General features: G+C 38.5%; 1 protein-coding gene across 1 annotated transcript; it reads right to left on the bottom strand.

The window, feature by feature from the left end:
* Positions 1-1,267: 1,267 nt before the first annotated feature.
* On the bottom strand, positions 1,268-16,735 carry LOC121653954 (smoothelin-like protein 1). Its single transcript, XM_042007759.1, has 14 exons — positions 16,629-16,735; positions 15,636-16,490; positions 8,648-8,714; positions 8,468-8,572; positions 8,067-8,177; positions 7,792-7,929; positions 5,813-6,007; positions 5,500-5,640; positions 5,331-5,393; positions 5,182-5,239; positions 4,930-5,052; positions 4,727-4,841; positions 3,138-3,289; positions 1,268-2,989 (listed from the first exon to the last, which is right to left on the bottom strand). Exons 2-14 carry the CDS (start codon positions 16,152-16,154, stop codon positions 2,863-2,865), a joined length of 1,914 nt encoding a protein of 637 aa, XP_041863693.1. The 5' UTR covers positions 16,155-16,490; positions 16,629-16,735; the 3' UTR covers positions 1,268-2,862.
* Positions 16,736-17,625: the final 890 nt, after the last annotated feature.

The raw sequence follows: 17,625 nt of genomic DNA, 5'->3' as shown, positions 1-17,625 counted from the left end.
GGTACTCCAGGAGTATGGAGTGCCGGACCCCCTTGTACGAGCTGTCCGGTCTCTTACGACCGGTGTCAGAGCTTGGTCCGCATTGCCGGCATTAAATCAGAATTGTTTCCAGTGCGGGTTGGACTCCGCCAAGGCTGTCCTCTGTCACCGATTCTGTTCATAACTTTTATGGACAGAATTTCTATGCGCATTGATCTACCTTCCTACCCTCACCTATGGTCACGAGCTGTGGGTAGTGACCGAAAGAACAAGACTGTGAATACAAGCGGCTGAAATGAGTTTTCTCTGCAGGGTGGCTGGGCTCTCCCTTAGAGATAGGGTGAGAAGCTCGGTGATCCTGGGAACACCTCGGGATCCCCCTGGATGAGCTGGTGAATGTGGCCGGGGAGAGGGCAGTCTGGGTTTCCCTACTTAGGCAGCTGCCCCTGCGACCCGACTCTCGATAAGCGGCAGAAGATGGATAGATGGAAGCCAGTAGGCTCTGGATAAGTACCTAACAGGTCAACCACTCTGTGATTTTCTATTATATGTAATGGTTATACATAATCATAACATTTTACAGACAAGAAAACAGTCAATCATGGAGAACTGTGCAGCATTGGATGCTCCAACAGGTCTGAGAAAGGCTTCCCAATGTATGGATTCCCGAGGGACCCAGAACGGAGGAAGAGGTGGCTTGTAATGGTCGGCAGGAAGGATTTTAATATAGCTGCACATATAAACAACAATAAGAAACTGTGTAATGTACGCTATGTCTACAGAGGTGACAGAACAATACTTTTTTTTATTAATTTTTTAATACGTTTCCACTAACCTAAGTCTTATTGAACATCAAATTCTATGAATCTATGAATAACAAAGCACTTGATCAGTACACTGAAATAAATACAGGACCACACTTATTCGAACTAAACAAAAAAGCTGGGAGGCAATGGGGTCAAAGAACAATATAACATACAAATGCAAAATACATTTAAACAAAAACTTATCACATTGAACAGACATAATTATTTTATTGCAGGACATCAGACAGAATGTAATGCATTTTCGTGACTTATAAGACTGATATTGCATCGACTTACCTCTGAAAATGAATGGAATGAATTGGTGATGACCTCAGTCTGATATGGTGTTTGGAACTATTAAACGTCTACAGTAACAGGAAGTGCACTGCCATTTTTTTGTACGGGGGTGTCAATGAGAGGCTCTGGTGGGTCCTATATGTGGATACCAGTTTCAGACTTTAAACGCAACTAAATTAAACTTCTATAGATGTGTTTTTATCTTTCACTTTTTTTCTTTTCATTTTGCGAATGCACTGAGGCAAATTACATTCACTTTAAAAAGAACATTACAAGAACATGCACTATAACCTCAACAAGTTAACGTAATTTAACTTTTTTTTTTATTAAACTAAACTTTGAATGCACATGTACAAATGTTCAATGTTTTTAAGTATTTATTGCACAAGACACTGTTCTTTAACAAGGTGATCAATCACAAATAAATGAATAAATAAATACAGAAGAAGAATCTGAACCATGAATAAACCACTAAATGTTCTCGTTCAGTGACAGCGTTGTTAGATTTTCTCTTAATAAACTCTTTGACATGAAATAATTACCACTGCAAGACTCTGCTTAAATGTTAAACATTCATAATGTAATAAATTATTAGGATTTTTTATGCCGTGATTTTTCTGGAATAAAGGTAAATAATAATAATAATAATAATAATGATGTACCATAAAGTTTTACAATTTTCTGTACATTTCAACCCAACTATTCCTGACTGTTTGTGATTAATGTACATAAAATAAAATAAAAATGAAATAAATAATTTATATAAATGATGGATTTATTTAAATGAGTAAATCAACAACAATTGTAGTAAAATAATAACAACATCATGAACTCTTGGATAACTTATTATAAGAACATATTTACTGGTCTAAATAAATTTCCATGTTTATCTCCAGGTTTTCTGAATTAAGTAAAGCAAAGCAATAATCCAGGGGACGGACTGCAACAGAGTATAAGGGCCACATTAAGACAATTATCTTTCATCACAGGCTTCAAGAGTAAAGTTGTAATTTTACCAGAATTAATATATTAATGTTCTTTTATATATCTATATATATATATATATATATATATAGATATATATATATATAGATATATATATATAAAAACACCTCCATATCGCTGCTTGTAAAATGAAGCCAGGTGGTCCTTGGTTCCTTGCTCTGGATTTATTCCACCAGCAGATGGCAGTGTACATTCTTCCACTTAACTCTGTTTATTCAGCCTCCAGACAAAGTTTAAAGGAAAACCACCTCCTAAACCTGTCATTTTAAAAAGAAAATGAAATCCATAATGTTTTCATAAGCAGTTTATCATCTGTATGTTTTTCTAAACAGCTTTTCAGTGAAGTTGGTCATTACTGAAAACTGGCCTGGTCATCCACTTCGTCTTCATGTCTGCAAACCAAACAAACATCTTTCACAGCCGCTCTCACAGCTTTCATCAGGTGATGGCAGCTGAACTGTGGAGTGTCTTCCTGTATTTATACTGAATAAAATATGATTTTATAAACTTTTTCCATACTTCTAATAAACCTCCAAACTGGCTCCTGCTGACGGCTGGTGTTCCCAGACACGGTCTCATCTTCAGGAACAATTTATTACAGGTGGACACATTGTTCTGATATTTCTGCAGAATCAAACATGTTTTTAATATAACAAGCACACACATCACAACATGTCATAAAAAAATGTTGCCGAAAGTGGGGAAAACACACACACACGAACAGTATAAAACTGATTAACACACAACTGAACACTATGGCTTCTCTGATGCAGAGTTATTCAAACTTCTTCAGGTGGTTGTAAAGGGACTGGACGTATGTAAACACACACATAGGGTCTGGTTTGTCCCCCATCTCCAACATGTCCTCCACCTCGATCAGACGCAGACAGTCCGCCTGCTGCCTGAAGCAGTGACATAAAGGACACTAATCAATAATCCTGTGCTCCACATGGAAAATTCAAAGTTTACAAACAATTTGCAGCTAAATGAATGAAAACTGCATTTAAAACACATCTGAAGTTTAATGGAGTTTAGTTTTACTCTGCTTACTCTGCTGTGGTGAAGGCCAGCTCCAAGTTGTGTTTGCGGTTTGCTGGATTCAGTGAATTGTAATCAAACTCAAGCGGGAAGAAAGAGTGGACCAGAGCACAGAAAGCCATCCCATCACTCCAGCTGGACGAGAAGTTCTGAATGTCAATGTTCTGAGAGAAAGATGTAAAAGAAATACCTGGTTAAATTAAGTAGAAAAACAACACAGTTCACTTTTTATGTCTGATGGATTCCTTCAACATCTTCCGCATCACATGACGCCTATTTGGTAGCCTATCAGATGTCATGAAAATGATGATGTCTATGATGCCGTCTTTTAATACTTTAATTGTTTAAAGCAGGTTCTTGAGGGCTATGTTTTTTTCAATATGAGAAGGGTAATTAAAAAAAAAAACTTTAATCTTATTTTATTTTATTTACCCAATTATATATTTTATTTTAATTTATAAGCATTTCTTTCAAGTATTTATGTTCATGAGTTGTATTCATGTTTCATATTTCCTTTGCAATAAGGATATTAATGCACGCTGGACAATCACATATCAGTATGAATGAAAAAGTGTCATAGTGAAAGGAAAAATATTGCACATCCCCACTTCTTCTTTTTCTGGTGTTTTATTGGTGGTTAGCAAACAATGTTGTAGTGGTGGAGTGTAGTTCAGGACAGGTACCTGTCCTCTACCTGGTCCCATGTTCTGTTAATCAGACCTGAAATTGCCAGAAAGCTAAATATGACTTTAAAGTAAACATCTCCTGAGCTAAAGCCATTTTCCAAAAGTCTTCATCTAACAGTGCAGAAGCTCTCACATCTGCCTGCTGTCATTCCCCTCATAAGAAGATGATCCTGGTGCTTGGAGGACATTCTTGGAAGTCCTGAAGTCTTCTTCATCCTCTCTTTGTGAAGCTGGTAATGATCCAGTACACACTTCTTTCAGGAGGAACAAACTTAGAAGTTGCAAAGCAATGACGGTTGAACGAGTCTCTTTAGAAATAACCACTGCTGGCTGATCAAAGCAATGATTTAAACTCTTAATTTTACTGTTAAATATCAATGAAAGTGAAATTGTGACTTCAGCTGATGTCTATCTGACCACTCATTACAGCCAACATGGAAGCAACATGAAAACTGAAGCAGCAAAGTTAGTAAAACACACCGTTTGATTTACTTCCAAACTCTTGACCTGGACTGTTCGTCCAGGAGAACCAGCCCAGCTTTGCTCGAGTCAAGCACTTTGGAAAACATAATAATATTTAGCATTTGGACAAACTCTGTCCCAGATAGCTGACATGTTTGGGTCTAATCCGGGCTACTTTTGGCACTTATGGCTCAGTTACGGCACTGGCAGGTGTTATGTGGGCCACATGTGGTTCAGATGTCAGTTCCTAGCCTGGCTTGGATTATTGGATTATAGCAAGTCTCCTGTGGACCAGAAGTGGTGGTTATGGGACTGAGTTTTGGCAGCCACACTCACATTTAGTCAACAAAGTCCATAATTCAAGGCCATATTTGGGCAAAACATTTTTTGCTCGATCCAGTAAAAAGGCTACAGTGATAAGATTAAAACTCCAGAGTGGTCACACAGTCTGACCTGATAGCCGATGGTTTTTGAGCGACACCATTCCAAGAGGATCTGTTTTATTCCACTGGCACTGGAGACGCCAAAACTCTGGGAGCGCTTCAGTTTTGGTTTGCAATCCTTAAGTCTGGAAGAAATGTGCCGAATTTTATGGCAAAATTTTCTAATGAAGAAAACAATCAGTGATGAAATGGAAAATGATTTTAAACACTTACTTCAAAGGCTCAGAGTTCATCCTTTCAAAAAGGGCCCGTTTGGCTTGAGCCCCGTTGGAGCGCAGAAGTGTTTGTGATTTCATCAAATCCTGCTTGAAATCGAGCCCACCTGGCTTCGATCTCCTGAACAGAAGCATTGGAAGACAAAATGAAGATGGTGGAAATTCAGTTGGACTAAAGCAGTAAATCTAACCTGGCTTCATGTTCATTTGGTATCTAAGATAACGAAAAAGATTTGTGGTCACAACCTACTTGTCCAAATTAGGTGAAAATCCAGATGTTATGACTGATTTAGAGGGAAGCAGTTTTTCTGTAGAGGGACGATTAGAGAAGCTCGGAGTGAACAAGATTTAAAAATGATAAATCATACTAAGAACAATGTCTTTTTAAAGCCATCATACCTGCAGATTGAGGAAAGCTCACACTTCTCTTTAAACTGGGACTTGGTGTCTTGAGCACTGGTGCTGCAATGATGAGATGCAACAATAAAGAAAAAGAAAAAGAAAAAACCACCCCGCTGGCAGTAGAAAAAAAGAGAATTAAAAACTGCAGCCCTTTGGTCTAACTCACCCCGTTTAAAGGGATATTCTCCATGTTTCACTGTTGGCTCCAGGGATGCTAGAAGACTCTGAGACTGAGCAGGTGAAGTGGACTCGGTGTTGGGTCTGGTCATGACCAAAAGAGGCAAGTGGGACTTTGGTTCACTGATGTCTAAAGAGTAAAGAAAGAAAACATGTTTTAAACTGAAAGACTAAACTCCATCTTACAGCTTGTTTTCTAGAAAGAAACTCTATATATTTAAGTACAAAAGATGCAAAGTAATATCTCCAAACTAAATAATCCAGTTTTGTAGCATGCAAATTCCACGTCTGAATGGATATACTTTGTTTTGTTATTGGTGATTCTGGCACTGAAGGATTCAGGGTTGAAGCTTCAGTTGGATCAGACTTTGATGCAGCAGGAGCCTCTGAGCTACTTTTGGTTACAGCTGTGAGGGGAAGATGTGGCAAAGCCTGAGATACAGACTCTGACTGCTCCTGGGATGCCTGGGACCTCAGTTCCTTTGCTCCAGATGTGCCTGAACAAGTGGAGATAGAACAGGTTCATTATTTTAACAACATGTTTCATACATAAGGCAACCCAATGTGTTGTATCAGAGGAAACAGACATAAGCAAGAAATATATCATCATCATTAGTGTACATATTTAAGAGGATTCAAAGAAAAAGAAAAGCTCCCCAGGTTAATTAAAATGGTGGCAAATAAAAAACTTTTAAGACCTAATTTAACCGATTTAAAGAATTAGCTCAGACTTCAGGTTTCCTGGTAGTTTGTTCCAGATATTTGCAGCATAAAAATAAAATGTTTAGTTTTAACTCTCTCAATAGAAAGCAAACTTTACCCAGAAAATCTTAGACGTCTTGGTGGCTCATATGACATCAACAGGTCAGATGAATATACCAGTTTTAAACTGGGTTAAGAACCGTCCAACACATCATTAAAAAGTGGAAGGATAGTGGGGGAACCATCGTCTTCCAAGAAGAAATGGGCTCAGAAAACATCCTCAGTGATGGTGATCGGTGATCACTTAAATGTTTTGGTGGAATCAGATGGAAGAAAAACAGCAGTGGAACTCAGGACTATGTTTAGTAGTGAAAGTAAGAACCTTTCCACATGAACAACATGAAGGAACCCAAGGGATTGGGACTGAACAGCTGTGTAGCCATAAGAAAACCACTAATAAATGAGGCTAACCAAAGAAAAAGGTTTCAGTTTGCTAGAGAGCATAAAGACTGGACTCTGGAGCAATGGAAGAAGGTCATGTGGTCTGATGAGTCCAGATTTACCCTGTTTCAGAGTGAAGGAGTGTCAGGGTAAGAAGAGAGGCAGATGAAGTCATGCAGCCATCATGCCCAGTGCGTACTGTACAAGCCTGTGGGGGCAGTCTTTGATCTGAGGTTGCTGCAGTTGGTCAGGTCTAGGTTCAGGTCTAGGTTCAGCAACATTATGTGTCCAAAGAATGAGGTCATCTGAATACACTGAATGAGCAGGTTATTTGATTTTCACGGCCATATTCCAGATGACAATGCAGGATTCATGGGGCTCAGATTGTGAAAGAGTGGTTCAGGGAACAGGATCATTTTAACACATGGATTGGCCACCACAGAGTCCAGACCTGAACGTAATGGAGAATCTTTGGAATGTTCTGGAGGTCCGACTCTCCCATCATCAATACAAGATCTTGGAAAAAAAATAATGCAATTCTTGACAAAAAAAAAAAAATGTTGGGACATTGTAGAACTTATTTAAATGAAGCCACAGTGAATGCTTCTACAATCAAAGCTAAAGGAGGTCCAACAAAAAATGAATGTGACTTTTATTTTAGGATGGGCAGCATCCTTTCTTTCTTTCTTTCTTTCTTTCTTTCTTTCTTTCTTTCTTTCTTTCTTTCTTTCTTTCTTTCTTTCTTTCTTTCAGTGAAGTTATTTTGGCAAACCTCTATGAAATCTGCAAGATTCCATCATCATATATATCATGTTGTCAATTCCATAAATAATAACAACAAAGAACTGAAAGTTAACTGACTGTAAAGACCTTATATAATTCACTGTTAACTGGTAAAAGAAGATACAAAAGTAGCAACAGGTGAAGCAAGGTCAAATAAAAGCTTTAACTTATCTCAACCTACAATTCACCAAATAATTACGAGTAAAATCAAGAAAAGCCTGCAAGAAACAGACAGCAGGATAAAACCAAACAAACCCATTTCTTTTATTGAATTTTTCTGAATTAAATCCTCTGAAAGTCTCTCCATAATCTCCACATCTATAGGGCATAAACAGTTAAGCACTTTCTGACTGACCTCTGATGAATGAATCATCCCCTGCAGATTTAGGTGCTGATGCTGGAGACTGTGCAGGTTTGGTGGCAAGCAAGCCCTCTGAGCTGAGTTTGGATGTCATGGCAGTGACAGGAAGATGTGGCTGGGGTTCATCAGCTTCTGAAAAAGTGAAACTCTGAGTAAAATAAAATCCTATTTTTTTTTAATAAGAGCAATATTTGTTTATCAAAAGATCTCACAGTAGAAACAGATTTTCCACTTTCACATATCTGCTTTTACTGGACACTCTTTAGTACCTTTAGCCACAGAGGCAGGAGCCTGAGAGACCGTTGGAGCTTCATAGTTGGGTTTTGTCATTGCAGTGAGAGGGAGATGTGGTTTGGTCAGAGGACCTGATTCTTCATAGTCTGTAAAAAAGCAATGAGTCCTTATATTGCATAAATCCATCAACAGAATTTATGTTGTCATAGTTTTTAATCAGTGGTTAATAATCAATATCTGATCATTTAAAACTCCAGTCTTATTGATTAATCAAAAAATTGTACTTTTATACTTTAGCAATAGCATGCTTGGATTTCTGAGTATTCCGGAGGACTTTTAATTAATTTATTATTAATTCATGCAACATATATAAAAATTCAAACATAAAGCTAGATCATTTTGATGAAGCCAAACAGGAAGCGAATGCGAAACTGACCAGGTGTGCTGGACTCCACACTTTGTTTGGTGATGGCGGTCAGAGGTCGGTGGGACTGTGGTGCGGCTTCTGTTGAGGCTACATCAGTGGTTATTGATGTGTTTTCTGGGAAAACAAAACCACAGTATGAATCAAGGCCTGTCAAGTACGTCGTTTGGAATTGGAGGAGCGGTTGCTTACCTGGCTGTTGGTGATTTTCTTGTGCTTCTGACTGGGTGACATTTTTCTCTCCTTTTGCATCAGTTCCCTGTACAGTAGAGTGTTGCTTATGAATAAAACTATGATATTCACAGACTTACAGGTAATTCATAGCTTTGAAAGAACAAAACAAAACAATGCAACATAATTTTCACACACAACCATCTCTAGGGTTTACAGAGAATGGTCTGAAGAAGAAAAAATATCCAGTGAGCAGCAGTTGTCTGGACCAGAATGTCTTGGTGATGTTAGAGGTCAGACTGGTTGGAGATGATAGAAAGGCAACGGGAAGTCAAATCAGCACTGGTTCCAACCGAGATCTACTGAATAGCATCCTGAACACACAACACGTCCAATCTTGAAGCAGATGGGCTACAGCAGCAGAAGACCACACCATGTGCCTCCTGGCTAAGAACAGGAAACTGAGGCTACAATTCACACAGACTCACCTAAACTGGACAATAGAAGATGGAGAAACGTTGCTGGTCTGATAAGTCTCCATTTCAGCTCCACATTCAGATGCTAGGCTCAGAATTAGGTGGAAACATCAGGAAAACATGCATTCATTCTGCCTTTGGATCAATGTTTCAGGCTGCTGCTGGTGTAATAGTGTGGGGGATATTTTCTGGCCTACTTTGGGCCCCTTATGACACAATTTAAAACAGTTCTGAAGGAAAATGGGGGTCCAACCCGGTAATAGAGGAGTAGGTGATTTAGATGACTTACTGATGATAGTGGAAATTTAAAGAAATCAAACTATGTAATATCTAGAAAAGAACTTTCTCATTTTAGTTTTATCACTTGTTAAAATGTGAGATGTTGTCAACGCCTAACAGCAGTTTTCCATTTATTAAGGGAAATGCCTCTGAACATGGCAGTTTCTATACTAAAGTGAGAGTAAGACGGAATCCATCCAAAGCTACAAGTAAAAAATAAAAATCTTCACAAAAATGCTCTTGCTACCTTAGGAGTATATGACACTCATGCAGCAAGTATGTCTGTGGCTATCAGTAGCATCACTGGTCCTTTAGTTGTTCAGACTGCAGCAGAGATAAAATGAAGACTAGGCCTTTGTTATCATTTAATAAAGTTAATCTGTTTCTCTGTGTGTTTGTGTGCTCACTTTTCTGCATGTGGGGTCTCAACTGTGAACAGCGGACAGCTTCTCCTTTTATGACAGCTGTAGCTAACAAACCAAGGTTCCCACTGAGAGCTATTTTAGATTTTGCAATCAGCCCCTTTGCAAGAGTTTCCGCTGCACTCTTCTTACATCCCAATATAGCCCCAAAATGGATGCTTTGGAAATCAGGGAGTTAGCTTCAGCAGTCCAAACAGTGCCTAAGTATATCAGCCCTGAGCCTTTGCCCTGTGGACGCCCCCTCTCCCACCCTCTGCAGCATTTTTGCTTTCCAGAGACACGCCATTGGTCTGGCCATGACACGATAGAGCTATTGCAGTCTGTCCATCAACACATTATTAAAGATTATTGCTGCAGTGATCTTTGGGCTCCACGGTAGCTGACAGAGGATATCACAGTCTGCCTGTCTGACCCTACTAATCCCGTCAAACCTTGACTAACGCTTATCCCGCATCATTTTGAGTCTGCCTTGGAAACATACAAACATATTTTGGTTGGTTTGGACAAACATGCAAACACAAAAATGTCTTTCATTTCAGAGGAAAAAAAAATCAAGATATTGTAACCATGTAGATTTTGTTACTGCTAATGGGCAGTCATATTGAGAAAGAATAACTCCTAACCATGTATTTTGTAGCATGTAAACCTAACTGTACGCTGATTCTAACCACAGTCACAACTTTCAACATCTGACCCCAACCTTATGTAATTTAAAGTGCAGGACAAGTTTCAAATCAGCAATTCCTTGCAAGCTAATCCACAAAAAGACCATGATTAGCATCTTCCACTCTTCCTCTTATACCTCCTTATAAGTGTTTGTTACTATGCTAACACTAGCAACATGTGAATAATGGACGTCACCATGTAACATGAATGAAGAAGTAGGTCACTGATGTGCTGATAAATTTAAACTTAAGCTGTGTAGGTAACAGGGATGGAAATGTAATGCAGTAATTGTAAAAGTTTTTTTTTTTTTTTTTTTTTTTTTTTCGTGGCATTGCAGTGTTTAGCACTTGCAGTGTTTAGCACTTGAACAAACTCCAAACATAGATATTTGAAATAGACTACGAACTAGATGCTTCAGACAGCTCTATGGAGCATTTCACCTTTACTTTTTTAGCTTGTTTTACAGCCTTAAAATTGACAGCTTCTTGCACTAACACCTCAGGAGAGAGCTGTTTTTGGTGCATAGGCTAAGTTAACCATAGCTAGCCGTACTGCTAACCCTGTTGTACAAAACATTTAAAAGTGGAGCTTTGCATCAAATATTTCTTTAATGTTTATGGGTATCAAAATTTAGAGAGAATATCCAGTTGTGTGTGCTAGATTTACACTGAAAAGATTTGTTTAAAAAAATGTTGAAATTCAGTTTAATCATTGGAGAAGAAATGACAGAGGAATCAGACAGCTAGCTTAGATAGCTTAGAAGCTTTTTCCCATAACCTGGCCTGTGAAGAAGATTAGAAAGACAGCTCTATGTGGAATTTTGCCTTCTTTTAGCTTGTTATTTTACAGCCTGAAAATTCACTGGCTCTTTCAGTAACACCTCAGGAAGCAGCTGTTTGTTAGTTTGCTAACCCTAGCTAGCCCTACTGCTAACATCATGCGATAGAGCGAAGCATTTAGTAAGTAAGACTAAAATATTTCCCATGTGTTTAAGGGTACCAAATATAGCCTATGAGAATATGCAATTGTGTCTGCTAGATTGACATTAAAAAGACTTAATAAGTTGACACTGAGTTCAGTCATCAAAGCTTTTCTAGTGGTCATTAGTTTTACCAAATCACAAGGCAAGATTGGAAAACATAAAACAATTATTTGAGTGATATTGTTTAAAAGCCTTGGCACTCACTGAGTTGTGCTTACAATTCTGCTTATAATTTAATCTTTTCTTCAGAGTTTTATCTTGTCAATCGCAGAAGAAAAAATGACAGATGACTCAGCCAGCCAGCTTAGTACCCCAGGGTTAATCTGTTGTATGTCAGAGTCAAGGGGTTGATGGTTGAGAAAAGACCAGGTGACTTCACAGGGGAGGAATGTTGGCAGGGTGTGCGTTTCAAGAGGACAGCTGGTTGTCTCTCAGTGTGCAGGCTGGAGGTTTTAATTGACCGGGACGTTGATGCAATTCAACTTTCCATTAGGCGACTTGAGACTTGGATTGGCTGAGAGGCAAAATTCCTGAGCATTTAGGGGACATGGGTTTATTTATATACCTGTCTTTATAGTGTGCATGTGAGTGACGTATTGCAGTGCCACATGATATGTGTACTGACAACATGTAGAAAGAATCTGTTAGTTTACTGCGCTTGTTTATCACATAGTCCACAACCATCCTGATTGTAGCTGATCATGTAGACTTGAATTCCCTGCAAGTGTCCCTGCCTCCATTCATGCGTGCAAATAGTGTTAGTTTAAGATAAGGGAGGAAGTTGTAGTGCTGCTGCAGTTATTGGAGAGCATGCAAAGGTTCAAAAGTGCTATAGCTCACTCCCAAATCACAAACCCAAAAATACATGTGCCCTTTGGAGGACCCGGTGTTATAAAAATGGGTCATAAGCAGAAGAGCACTGAGAATAGGGGGATGAGGGAATTTTATGAGTTTAAGTATGTGGTGGGTTTGTTTCAAAATATCTCTCTCTATATATATGCAGTATGTTGCCAATCTAAAATGCAATATTGAAGATGAATTATTTTACAATATCTGATACCAACAATTGCAGGTGATGCAGTGCTTGTAAAGCAGTGCTGTCCCACTGGAGTCACAGCCTATAGATTTATTATATATGCTCACTGCAGAACCCCTTAATACATAGAATAACACTAGTATATAGATTGAATAGATGAATGGATATACCAACTAATATTTCTTATATATACACACTTAAACTAAAGAAAAAGGAAAATGATGTGATCAGCTTTTATTATCTTTAAAGCACCATACTTTACAAGCTAGTTAATAGCTTCCTGTGAAAACACCACTTGACTGGAGTATCTTTAGTGTTTATCTAGCTGCTTTGCTGAAATGCTATGATGACACAACTTCTTAATTTTTCTGAAATAGGTTGGAAATTTTTTTTATTATTGGTAAAAATATTTTATGCATCTTTAATAGGCAAACTATAATAATCTGGGGTGCCTCAAGGCTCAGTATTGAAACTCCTTCTTTGGCTCACATTGCTCATATTATATTGCTGCTATACAGATGATACCCAACTGTATCATGATGATTTCCTGCTTGATGACCCCCATGCATTCAGCTTGTCTCTCCACCATAAATATGGATAAAAGAAAGCCACCTTTAACTAAATCTTCCAAAGATTGAGCTATAAGTCATCCTGCTCTTTGCTTTTTACATCCAACATAATATCAACACAAAAATCCTATTCAGCCATCTTCTTTACAAAGGTTGCAAGAAACCCAGATACTATGACTGATGACTGGTTGTCCTTCTCTGACCATGCTTCATTGCCTTGACTACTGCAGCATCCCACCAACAGGCCAGAGTGAAACCTATTAAAAACAACAGAGGCACACATGGTGTTTGATCCAACAAAAAAATAACATTAAAAATGAAATTTTCCTGGCCGGTAGTTGCAGGTGGAATCAAATTCAAGGCAATGATACTTGAGTAACTGCTGGTTCTGCTACCAGCTATATAAACTCAGACATACAGACCAATGATTTCAACTACTGTGTACTTTCAGTAACAAGATGTGGCCATGTCATTCCATGCATAAGCTGGTTTTTACCGTCTTCTCATTTGTGGTTCTATGATGATGAAATGAGCTACAAAATGGTATCAGAACAGGTTGGTCCTTTTTTTAGGCTGTTGAAAAGTCATCTCATGGAGAAGGCCGGTCGTCCACCAACTGGAAGGCCAGTCGATCGATTTCTGGCTTTTCCTGACTTATGTCAAAGTGTTGTTGGGCACTCCTAATCCCCACATTGCCTCCCAATGTGTCTATCAGGGTATAAATGTGTATATAAGCACTTAACATACTGTATATTTAGAAGTGCTGTATGAGTGTGTGCATGTGACGGGAGTGACTGTGACATGTGCTCTAAGTGGGCAGATAAGACTAGAAAAGTGCTATGCAGTCCATTTAATTTCTGAGAACACTTTCTCTATCCTAATATGAATAACCTTACTAACACCTGTGCATTAATTTTACCACCTCATCATCGGTCATTTAAATATAAAATTAAATTTTCTCTTTTTCTTTTCTTTTTTTCTTCTTACTGTGCTGAAGCTTGAATGTTACTCCTTACTATCAAGCCGATTTGGCTAAATGCAAATGCAACGTAAACTAGAAGAGAGCACAGACCTCCACCAAGCCACTGCAATTAGCTTTATTTATTTATTTATTTTTGGCAATGATTGTGAGCATTATTTTTGAGTTAGAAGCTCTAATAGCAAACTTATCCCTATCTCCCCACTGTAAATAATCCTTTAAAAAAATCCTGGAACCAGACGGTGATCTGGATACCTCCGATATTCCATTTCTGAGATTTCCTAAAAATTTAATCAAAATCCATCCATAACTTTTTGAGTTATGTTGCTAATGGACAGCCAAACCAACGCTGTTGAATACATGATACCTTGACTGGAGGGAAATGTTATATAATAGTTGTCAAACAATACAACAGTCCCTTTAAAGTAGTATTACTAAATCAAATCAAAGAAAGCATGAACGGAACAGTGTAAGAGATGAGACAAGACTCAACATAGAACTGACTTTTACTGGCTGGAGAGATCTCAACTAAGAGACAGGATGCACTATGGATGCTGAATATTTCTGCATTAAGGGTGCAGAGTAACAAAATCAAGTCAGTGACAGAAAATTTTAACATATTAAGTTTCTGTTGGTATCCAGTCCCTTCACTGAAATATGTTTTTATTCTCTTAGAATAAGACATTTCTATCTACTCACAGTGGGTCCACATACATGGCAGCTGCCACCATTTTTACTACGTTGTCTCTGAATGAACAAACAACTCTGTGATTGAAGATTTAAAACTGCAGTGGCAGCTTTGTCTGATAGGAGCTAGAGCACCGTTTGGGATCAGTAACGCCTTAAAAGCACCATAGAAGAAGACAGTATACACCTGTAGTGCAGTCATCGCTGCACCTGAGGCCGCCGGATCCACTCATCTTTATGACTGGAAGAAGTTTGGACACTGACGGCCACCGTACAGTCACAACTGTGCTTGGGATTTGAAGTAATTTTTATGCCTATATTTACCACCAGATGTCTGTAATTATTATATACTGCACCTTTCAGCAGGGGGTGAATTCTCAAAGCTTTACTGCTTTGAGGCTGATTGCTGTTTTCACCTAAATGTGTCACAAATTTTCTCAAAATTTCCAGAAAATTTAGAAAATGAAATGCAGAAGACAAGTGTGTTGTGAGATGACATGATTAAAACTTCTGCCAAGTGCTCTACTACACTAGATTTGGAGCTTTTTTCAGACATTAACAAAAGCTGAGTTCAGGAATCAACCATTTCAACACTGATAGAAATAGCTGATAACCCATCCCTGATTAACCCAGAATCAGAGAAGACAGAAATACTAATTCATTCAGAATATTTTTTTTTTTTTTTATAGCTCCTGATCATGATGATTACCCGACCCTAGTGACACATCCATGAGTTGGAGTCAGATGGAAGTCCTACTTATAATAGATCAGGTGCATTGGTGATTCGGTGAATACGACTCTTAAACCTCTTACTTTTCAACTATATCACAGTTCTGTTTTTACATTCATATATATGTACTTACACAAACAGTGAGTATTTTGCACACAGTAAAAAAACAGAATAAATACTCACATTAATGTCTGCATGTCTCTTGGCTCTCCATGGAGGAGGGGTGTTGCTGGGGGCAGCAGTTGCAGCAGCAGGGCTTGACCCTTCGCTTGACTCTGATGGTTCAGAGTGTGCAGAGTTGGACTGGTTGTTTTCTGGTCCCACAGAGTTAACCAGACCCTTTTGTTCCTCCTTGGTCTTAGATTGTCTATGTACATGGCCATTCTCTAAACCTTCCCTCTCATTCTTCCTCCTTACATCAGGAGGATTCCTTTCGATCTTTATTCCAGCGAGATCCTCCACCAAGCGGCTGAGGGCCTCAAGCTTTGCTTTGAGCTGAAGGTTCTCCTCCTGCAGCCTGGTCACTGCCTCAGCCAGGGGTCCATTGCAGATGCATAGCTCATCGATCCGTTGCTCTATCCGCTGCTTGAAAGCACTTACGTCTACATGTACTTCCCTCACAGCAGCTTGCAAGGTGGCCTTGAACTGAACCAAAGCTTCGTTAACCATTGCTTCCTGAGCTCCCTCTTTAGCTTCATCCATTATTGCTTTCCTGACTCTCAAACCCCCTTTGTTTTCAAATAAGTCAAATAAGCAGTGAGGTGGTCAGTATGGAGCTCTTAAAGTCCTACAAGTCTCTTGTCTATCCCTTTTGGGTCTTTAGATCTATTGAAGAAAATATTCTGTGCCCTGTCTTTTCTCTTCTACTTTCTTCAAGCGTTTCTGTCTTCCATGCCAGTTTTATAGAAAAGTTGCAAGAGGCCTTTACAGGATACCCAGGGTTGCAGAAAGATTCCTTGGCAGCAGCTTTTTACAGTCCCATCACGCTCCATGGAGGACCTCTCTCAACATACGTATTCTCTTACTCATTCCTTTCATCTGGTCACAGCAAGAGCACTTGTTATTTATAAGTCATGGAAAATGCATACACAATGACATCTTGGAAAACAGATTAGGTACAACATGAACAGATCAGGTTGTTATTACATGGAGAAGTTGGGGAACGATCAAACTAACCTTCTGAAGGAATCCGGTTGAAGTGGCAAATGGTTTTCTTCCTCTTTAAGTGCATCTGCTCATGCTGGACATCGACGCCGGCTGCTCCTGCTCAGTGTGTTGTCTGAGCTATGTATGTCCCTAAGCTTGGGTGCAACAGGTTTGTCTCTGTATTTTGGGACATAAAGGGGGTGGGAAAAGATCAAATGCAGAGGAGGAGCCAGAATCATCCCAAAGTTTCATCTCCTTTAGCTGCCATTTCAACTGTATGAAGTTAATTGAGAGGATGATAGCAGATGTTTTTTACCTTCATCAAAGCAAAGACCAAGTGCATTTAGTCATGAGATGGTTATACAGGAATCCCAGAACAATGCTGACGCTTAACCCAAGAATATGAGATACTAATATTGCATTGAATATGTAAAAGAATAACATAAAACAGAAGTCTGCTTGTAAAAAGTCAAAATTTGTGTATATAAGTTCAACAAATTAACGTGACTCTTGGATTTGTTTTTTTTACCACAATTCTGTTCCAAGAAATGACATTAAAGGACAGTTACTAGGAAAAAAGAAATGTTTTATGTATCAGAATCTCAAGTAACACAACTTTAAATCACATTGAAGAAGAAATCTTAATCTGTGTTGTCTGAAAACACAATAATTTTGGTTACTAGTAAAATGGATGTGCTAGATGAGGAAATAATTTCAGCTCTGCCCTGCACATTAGATTAATCTGAAAATAACCTCTATCATAAATATTTATCTCTTTGTTAATGTCTTTGTAGTGTTATTTATTTTTATTTTTGAACTCAACACTATTGTATTTGTGCTCTTTTTCACTAGCGCTGTGTGCCGCTGCATTTAACTGTTTTAAGGAGCATTGCAATGCAACAATTTTCATCTGGGATTATTAAATGATACGGATCCTGTAAAGTGGGCTTTAAAAAATAAAATTCAAAGGAATTAAATTATTTAATTGCAAAAAGATGTAAAAGTTCATTCTAAATGTTCCAGTGTA

The sequence above is a fragment of the Melanotaenia boesemani genome, chromosome 15 (assembly GCF_017639745.1).
Source record: "Melanotaenia boesemani isolate fMelBoe1 chromosome 15, fMelBoe1.pri, whole genome shotgun sequence".
NCBI classification, from domain to species: Eukaryota; Metazoa; Chordata; class Actinopteri; order Atheriniformes; family Melanotaeniidae; genus Melanotaenia; species Melanotaenia boesemani.
This window is presented reverse-complemented; position numbering and strand designations above follow the sequence as displayed.